Below are 7,367 nucleotides of genomic sequence, written 5' to 3' on the forward strand. Positions count from 1 at the left end.
AGTTATTCTCCTACAAGAGGGGGAATTAGTTGCACTGGTGTTTGCAGCTATGTGCATGAGAACAATGACTCCCTTGCAAACAGCCCAGCATCACTTCTAAATCAGCTCGGGGAGGAAGATGGAGGGGAAGGCTGGTGAGCACAGCACCAGCGGCAGGATGGCCACGAGGCATCACTCACCCAAAATATGAAAATTCATAAAAGATTCAGGTAATTCTTCACAGAAATCCCACCAGTTCTGCCTGGCTTTATCACACCCTTAAGCAGGACCCAGGCCGGGGAAGATGAGTGAGGCTGAAGGGCACTGCAGGACGGGTGGGCTGGGGGAAGCCGAGTGCCATGTTTCCACCAAGCCCAGCCCCACGATGCTGAGCCCTGGAAAAGCAAGATGGGCTCTTGCTCCATCAGAGTAAATTCTCTGCTCCGGTGAGCCCCTCTGCATAAATCACTGCCAGCTGCCAGGCGCCAAACACCTTGCAGAAGGGGAAGCCTTAATTGTGCCATAAATACAGGCACATTTCATGCGAGATCTTCCCATAATAAGCTTTATTTCTGGTCTCAACCCACCTTAATGCACTGGGCAAGGGACTCATTCTGCTGGCTCTTCTTCTTGACCCGCAGTTCTTTTCGGTACGTCCCCTCAGATGCGTCCCCCAGGCTGGTCTGTAGGTGAAGCCCCCGCAGAGGATCCCTATGGATCCGGCCACAAGACTCAGTGTTTTCCCCGCTGGGCTTTTGAGAGCTGCAGGGGTGCCACAGCACAGAGTAACCCCCAATACTCCCCCTTTCACTCCTGCCACCCGCTTCTCCAAAACGAGCCAATTCGGATGAAGGGGGCTGCTTGCCATCGCTGTGACGTGGAAGGTTTCGGTGATCGTGCCCGGGCGTCCTTACAGTGAAGGAAAGATTGGACAAAAACTGAGCCAGCCTTTCCAGCTCCCGCAGTCTCGGAGGCAGGGAGAGAAATTCTTCATCACCCTCCCACTCTTTCCTCAGGGGGAGCACCCCTGTTGTAGGTAAAAACCTATTAGTGCTTTCCGCCTGCCCTTTGCACCTTGGCAAGGGGCTTCCCCTGGCAACCCAGCTTCTCCCACCCGCAGCAGGGCGGCCAGGTGGATCTGTCCCCACTGACTCTGTCGTTACATCCTTCGCAAAACCTCTAGAAGGACGAGAGGATTCACTCTTTGCAGAGGATGCTTTTGCAATAGGTAAATATTCGCGGTAGGATTCACTCTTTGCAGAGGATGCTTTTGCAATAGGTAAATGTTCACGGTATGAGCCATGCCCTGAGCAGCCTGTTTTTCCAGGCTCTGTGGTGGAGAACCTCTCTGCAGGGGTCAGGAACCCCCAGCATCCATTCTCCCTGCTGCCCCGGGACCGCCCACCTCGGCCGTAGATGCTGGTGGACCTCAACGTCCCCTCGGGGGAAACAGAAAAGCTGTCCAAACCTATTCCTGAGTCGTGCAGGAAAGGCTCCGGCATCTTTCCCAGCTTGTATCTTGGCTTCAGCGGATAAGCATAATCCAGCAAGTCCTCGTACTCTTTATTGGGGTTCCAGTGGGGTGAACTACGGTCTGGAGAGGGGGGTAACGAATCCGGGATGGCACATGCCCAGTAATCGGCTTGGTAGGACGACATCTCTCTGATGCGCTCTGCGGTCGTGCGGCCATCCAGCAGAGGACGGAAGGGCCTGTGCGCCCGCAGCACCCCCTGTTCTGCCGCGCCCCACCGGCGGCACGGGTCCCGGGCGGCGGTGGCCGCAGGAGAAGGCACGTCTGTGCTGGCCAGCAAGCTTCGGGACGGCTCTTTGGAGAGGCCGTTTTCTTCTGAAGACAGAGCGGAGAAGCTCGACGCAGAGCGGCTCCGCAGGGGGCTCGCGGGGCTGGGGGGCGTTTGGGGCCGCAGGAGCTCCGGGGTGGAGCACAATGGGGACTGAGCTCCCAGCCTTCGGCTCCACCTGCCCGCAAGGATGTTCTCCTCTGCCGAGCTGTGCCGGCTGGGAGGGCTGGGCGTGGGCTCCCAGCAGCCCGATGCCTTCACCTGCTTGAGGACAGGGGGGAAAAAGGAAAGGGAAAGAGAGAGAGACACATGAAATGAAGCACAGCATGCAGACAAAAGGCTCCTTTGTGCCAGGACACGGAGCTAAAAGCCCAGCGTGGGCCCTGCTGTGAGGAGAGGCTGGAAGGGGAGCTCTGCTCTGTCAGTGGGGCAGCACGCAGCTGCCCGGTGCCCAGTGGGGCTTGCTTTTAAAAAAAGGCATCTCGAGGGCTGTGGGGGCTGCACAAGTCATTTGGCAGCAAGAGGCACTCGTCCCAAGCGACTTCCCATCTCCACAGCAGCAATTCGGGAATGGATGCAATGGCGCAGGTATTGGAGGCCAAACCCTTTCCCAGCGCACTGCTTAGCCCAGGCCTGGGGTGGTCATGCTTGGCCAGAGCAGGAAGAAAGTCCTTGCTAGGACAACCCAGACAAACAAGTCCCCACCTCGCCTGGGAGCCCCGGTGATGCAGCAGCACCTGTACACGCCACCCCTCACCTGTGGCTCTCCAGAGGAGAGGAACCGGCGGCTGACGTGACAAAGCACATCAACATCGTTGTCAGCTCTATAAATTAACGTCTCTGCCTCCGACAGGCCTGCTCTTGCTCTGGGAAACCTGTGTGCGGATGCTGACGACATTTCTTGGCGGTGGCTTGAGCCTCCCTGGGTGACACCATCAACGAGGTGACCACGTCCGCTCAGTGCCACGCTGTCTGTCCCCTGCGGGCACGGTCTGGCCTCCCCTGTCCCCAGCAGCCGTCGCAGGCTGTCCGTGAGCTCCGGGTAGTCCGTCTCCATCTCTGTACAGTCCCACCTTCCATCACGCTCGATTCCGTCCCCGCTCAGGGACGCTTCAGAAGGTGATTTCCTCACGTCCACAGCCATCAGGTCAGAACTTCTTCTGCAAGATGATGCCGAGACTCAGGCTCTCTGAAACACACAACACAGGGTAGTGGCAACTTGACATCCCCACTCATCTCCATGCCAGCTAAAGAAACTGGGTATGTCTAACAATGAAGAGCTTAAGCATGTTTGGGTCAGACCCCAAAAATCATCAAACTGCATCTTAGTGTATCAAAGTGGGACAGAGGAAGCAACAAACCAGCCTTTGTGTCTGAGAAGTATTTTCTGGTTTCGAGGACATGACAGACAGGGAAAACCTAATTAAAGCTCTGGCCGCTCTGATAACAAACCTGTGCTTTATACCTTGTCAGTATGGTGTAACTGTCTCCTGAATTAATGGCCAACCTCTCAGTGTGCACAACATCAGGTTTCTGGGCCCAAATGAGATGTTGTTAACCAGGATGTAAACACCTGTTAGTGTGGATGCACCCTGAAGGCTGCTAAGGTGGAAAGTTGAGGCTTTTTAAAGAGACAAACTCAAAACCTCGAAATGGAAAGGCCTGTCAATATTCAAGAAAAGACCAAACAATGCCCTCAGACACACGGTGTGAACTGTGGGGTTGTCCTGTGCAGGGACAGGAGTTGGACTCAATGACCCTTGTGGGTCCTTCCAACTCAGGACATCCTATGATTCTGTGAAACCATCCAGGCACGGGGATGCTGCACCACCACAGCTGCCCACGCGGGGCTCAGCGGGACAATCATAGAATCATTTTGGTTGGAAGAGACCCTCAGGATCATCGAGTCCAACCATAACCCAACTCTGGCACTAAACCATGTCCCTAAGAGCCTCGTCTATACACCTTTTAAACCCCTCCAGGGATGGTGACTCCACCACTTCCCTGGGCAGCCTGTTCCAATGCCTGATGACCCTTTCGGTGAATAAATTTTTCCTAATATCAAATCTAAACTTCACCTGGCACAACTTGAGGCCATTTCCTCTTGTCCTATCACTTGCTATTCAGGAGAAGAGACCAACCCCCTCCATGCTACAACCTCCTTTCAGGTAGTTGTAGACAGTGATAAGGTCTCCCCTCAGCCTCCTGTTCTCCAGGCTGAACAGCCCCAGTTCCCTCAGCTGCTCCTCATCACACTTGTGCTCCAGGCACATCAGCTTCATTGCCATTCTCTGAACTCTTTCCAGTATTTCAAGCAACAACCCAAATCACAGCAGCCGAACACGGCGCAGGGAAGACCTTGTTTTGTGAACACTGGTTGCAGCTGAGCGCCTCTGCTTGTGTTCACCAAGCTAGCGGGACCCAGAAATACTCTTAAGACAAATGACACCCTGTGGGCTCCCCGCAAACAAACTGGCACTGCCAAAATCCCCATGTGTCGGTCACGGGTGGGCGTCCCCTGGAAATACTGAATTCCACCAAGTCCAGCCCCAAGTAGGGCGCTGGCATTAGGCACAGTGGTTTGCCAGGCTAGCGATGGAGAAGCCAGCAAACTCAACTTAAAAATAAATTAAAAAAAAAAAAAAAGAGGAAATAAAGTATTCCCAAACAATACTTGGAAGTAGGAAACAAGTCGACACTCACACCCTCCCTCAGCTCTTTTGTCACGATCGTGTTTTACGATCCGCCCCTCCGGCGACGCGGGTTTTCCCACGGGCAGGCGAACAAAGAGGTTGGGAGGACGCGCTGGGTCTCCAGGGGTGACCGAATCCCCGGCACAACCCGCAGCTGCCGTCTCCCCTCCCTGCCCGAGCCCGGCTGCCATATCGAGCACGGAGCAGCTGTGGAGCGGGCGAGGGACGGCCGGGGTCCCCCAGCCCTCCCCGCAAACCGTGTCCCTGGGCTGACACCTGGACTCGCCCCCTCGATCGCTTAAATCGCTGCCAAATACAACCCTGCGCACACCAAGCCATCCTAAAATCGATGGCATTGCTCTCTTTTTCTCCCCCAAAAAGGCTGTATATCTGAACAGAAAGGCGTGGAAATTGCAATTAACACAACTGATAAGCCCACCCCTGCTAAATTCTCTACATATTATACAACAATATATCATCAAAATACATGTAAGCATATACATCTTGTTTAACAGAAGGCAGATTCTGATGCTGACAGAAAGAGTATCCCAAACCGGTCATGAACCCGTATGTGTTTCCCACACAGCATGTGTGCGATTTCTTCACAGATCCATCATACAGATTTTTAAGGCCAGAGGTCCCCCAAGCCCCAGGAGGGAGCCCCCCATTACCTACCAGCCTTCACCGACTCCTTTGGTCCCCCTGAATTAGTTTTGTTCAGACAGTCAGGCAAGCGAGTATTAGCGAATCAGATGCCAAATCCATCTTACAGGTGATTTAAATGCCCAGAAAATCCCCTGAGATATATTTGCTTATCAGCTTTGAAAGCCAGGGCCTCACTAGTTGGATTCCTCCTCTTCCAACCAAAACTTAACGACCAAAAAGCCACCGGGGTGATAAACTGTAAGGTATCACGTATTGAATTCCTGGATCCATTTCACAGCTTAAGAGGCTGCTCCAAATTCACCATTTCAGGCGCTTTCCTCTGCGACAAGAAGCAGGTGATTCAGCAGAGAACATCACTAATTATCCCGACATGAACGAGTGTCTCACCAGCTCTAATCCCTCCTTGCATGTACCAGCTGCGCTGCGCGTCCAAAAATGATTCAGTAAATACAAATCTTAACAGAAAGGAGGGCATGGGACACCCATAGCTTAAGACATAAATGCCTTGGCAATCAGTTTTGTGGTTGGGTAATGATTTAAAAAAATACATATTAACATGGTACCAAATCAGACTCAAAAGTTTTGAACTGAACGTGCAGTAAATAACAGTCAACATTGGTACCTCTTCATTTTTAAGACGATGACACGTTAAATTCAAAGTGATGCTGAACATCATTGTCTGCATCAGATTTAGTGGCCTGAGTCATGAGTCAGCCAGCCCAGTGAATACAACTATAAAAAAACATATATATATAAGTTTGACCTTAAATATGAAAAGCACGTATTAAACAACATTTAAAAAAATTATGGGTCAGAACCCATTTGTTATTTGTATGCAGGAGCACAAAAGCTGAACTATTCTGAACTTTCAAGATTATTTGTTGATCTTATGGATGCAGCGTGCGGTGATGTACATTTCCATTATGCCATCGGTTCTTTAAATAAAGAGCAAATGCTGGTTCATGGGTTTATTAAATCTCCAGAAGCTAATTGGAAGCTAAAGAGAAACCAGGAAACCTGCTTATTTCAGAATTTGTAAGGCTATTCAAAGGGCCGCCAGTGATTTCACTGGGTTTTCAGAAGTCTCTAATTTCAATTAATTTCAGGGGGAAACAGGGTGCAAACTAGATGGGGAAGTCGCGCACATCCCGTACACAGAATGACCATGCAGAAAGTCGTACTGAAAAAACAATCGAAAACGCTAATGCCACTTACTGCACCTCCCAACTACAAGAGCATCTAGAAAAGAAGATTTCTCACCATTTTCCAACAAAACCACAAAAATTCAGATGTCAGGTTGCCAGCGGTGGGGAAGCATCACGACGGGAAGAAGCCCAAATCCTCAGGCAGGGCAGACATGGCTCTGAAGAGGGATGTACAACCACAGCTTTAAGCACAGCGGAGACTTTCCACTGGTGTTAAAAACATCAGAAAGCGGCCAGAAACCACCCGATCCCTCAATGGTCTCACTAGTTACGGGGTGGCTCAGAAATGGGACCTGCGACCGGAGTTTTAGATAACGGACGCAGACAGTGGCTCTTTCATTCATTTCAACAGAGGAAGGTCCATGGGGACCTCTCGGGAAACGCGATCCCCAGACGTTTTTGCATCACCAAAAGCAAATTTCCTGCCAAAGCCTGCACAGAACCCGGCGCACAACCACGCTCTGTCCCGTGAGTGATGTCCCACAGCCCCTGCGTGTCACTTGGCTGGGGACTTCAACAACAGCAGCTGACACTGATAGAGTTTCCATCTCCCACCAGCCCTGGTTTTCCTGGGGAGGAGGGTTTTTTTGTTGTTTTGGGGCAAAACCACACTGCTCTTGCCTTTCAGGCCTATGGGATCTGGATTATTTTTTTTTTTTCTCATTTTCTGGCATGCTTTCTGCCCGAGAAGCCTTTCCGCAGCTGGAAAAACATGGCAGATTGACCAAAAATAACAGCAGATAACGGCACTGAAGCCGAGGGGGCACCGCTCCCCGGGGATGCCATGGACTTGGAGACCCGCACGCACCACCCCGCGGGTAACGGGGACGGGCGGCCAAGGCCAAGCCCACCCGCTTCCCTCCCCGCCGCCCCCCGGGAGCCCCGAGCGCGGCCCCGGCAGCACCCGGCGCTGGTCCTCGGCCCCCCCGCCGCCCCAGGAACCGGGACCGGGACCCGAACCAGCACCCCCAGCCCGCACCTACCGACCGGCGGCCGCCACCGCCCCCGCCGCCACGCCCCCCGCC

General features: G+C 52.7%; 1 protein-coding gene across 1 annotated transcript in view; it reads right to left on the reverse strand.

Annotated features, from left to right (window-relative positions):
• The window catches only part of CEP68 (centrosomal protein 68), a 14,988-nt gene extending 7,621 nt beyond the window's left edge, over positions 1 to 7,367 (reverse strand). The window contains exons 1-4 of the mRNA XM_082047726.1: positions 7,326 to 7,367; positions 6,398 to 6,500; positions 2,536 to 2,967; positions 567 to 2,039 (exon numbers count right to left, since the gene is read on the reverse strand). Coding sequence (XP_081903852.1) covers positions 567 to 2,039; positions 2,536 to 2,922 — 1,860 coding nt within the window. The 5' untranslated portion in view covers positions 2,923 to 2,967; positions 6,398 to 6,500; positions 7,326 to 7,367. The remainder of the gene's footprint in view (positions 1 to 566; positions 2,040 to 2,535; positions 2,968 to 6,397; positions 6,501 to 7,325) is intronic.

This window comes from Streptopelia decaocto (assembly GCF_964273445.1).
Source record: "Streptopelia decaocto genome assembly, chromosome: 3".
Classification (NCBI taxonomy): Eukaryota; Metazoa; Chordata; class Aves; order Columbiformes; family Columbidae; genus Streptopelia; species Streptopelia decaocto.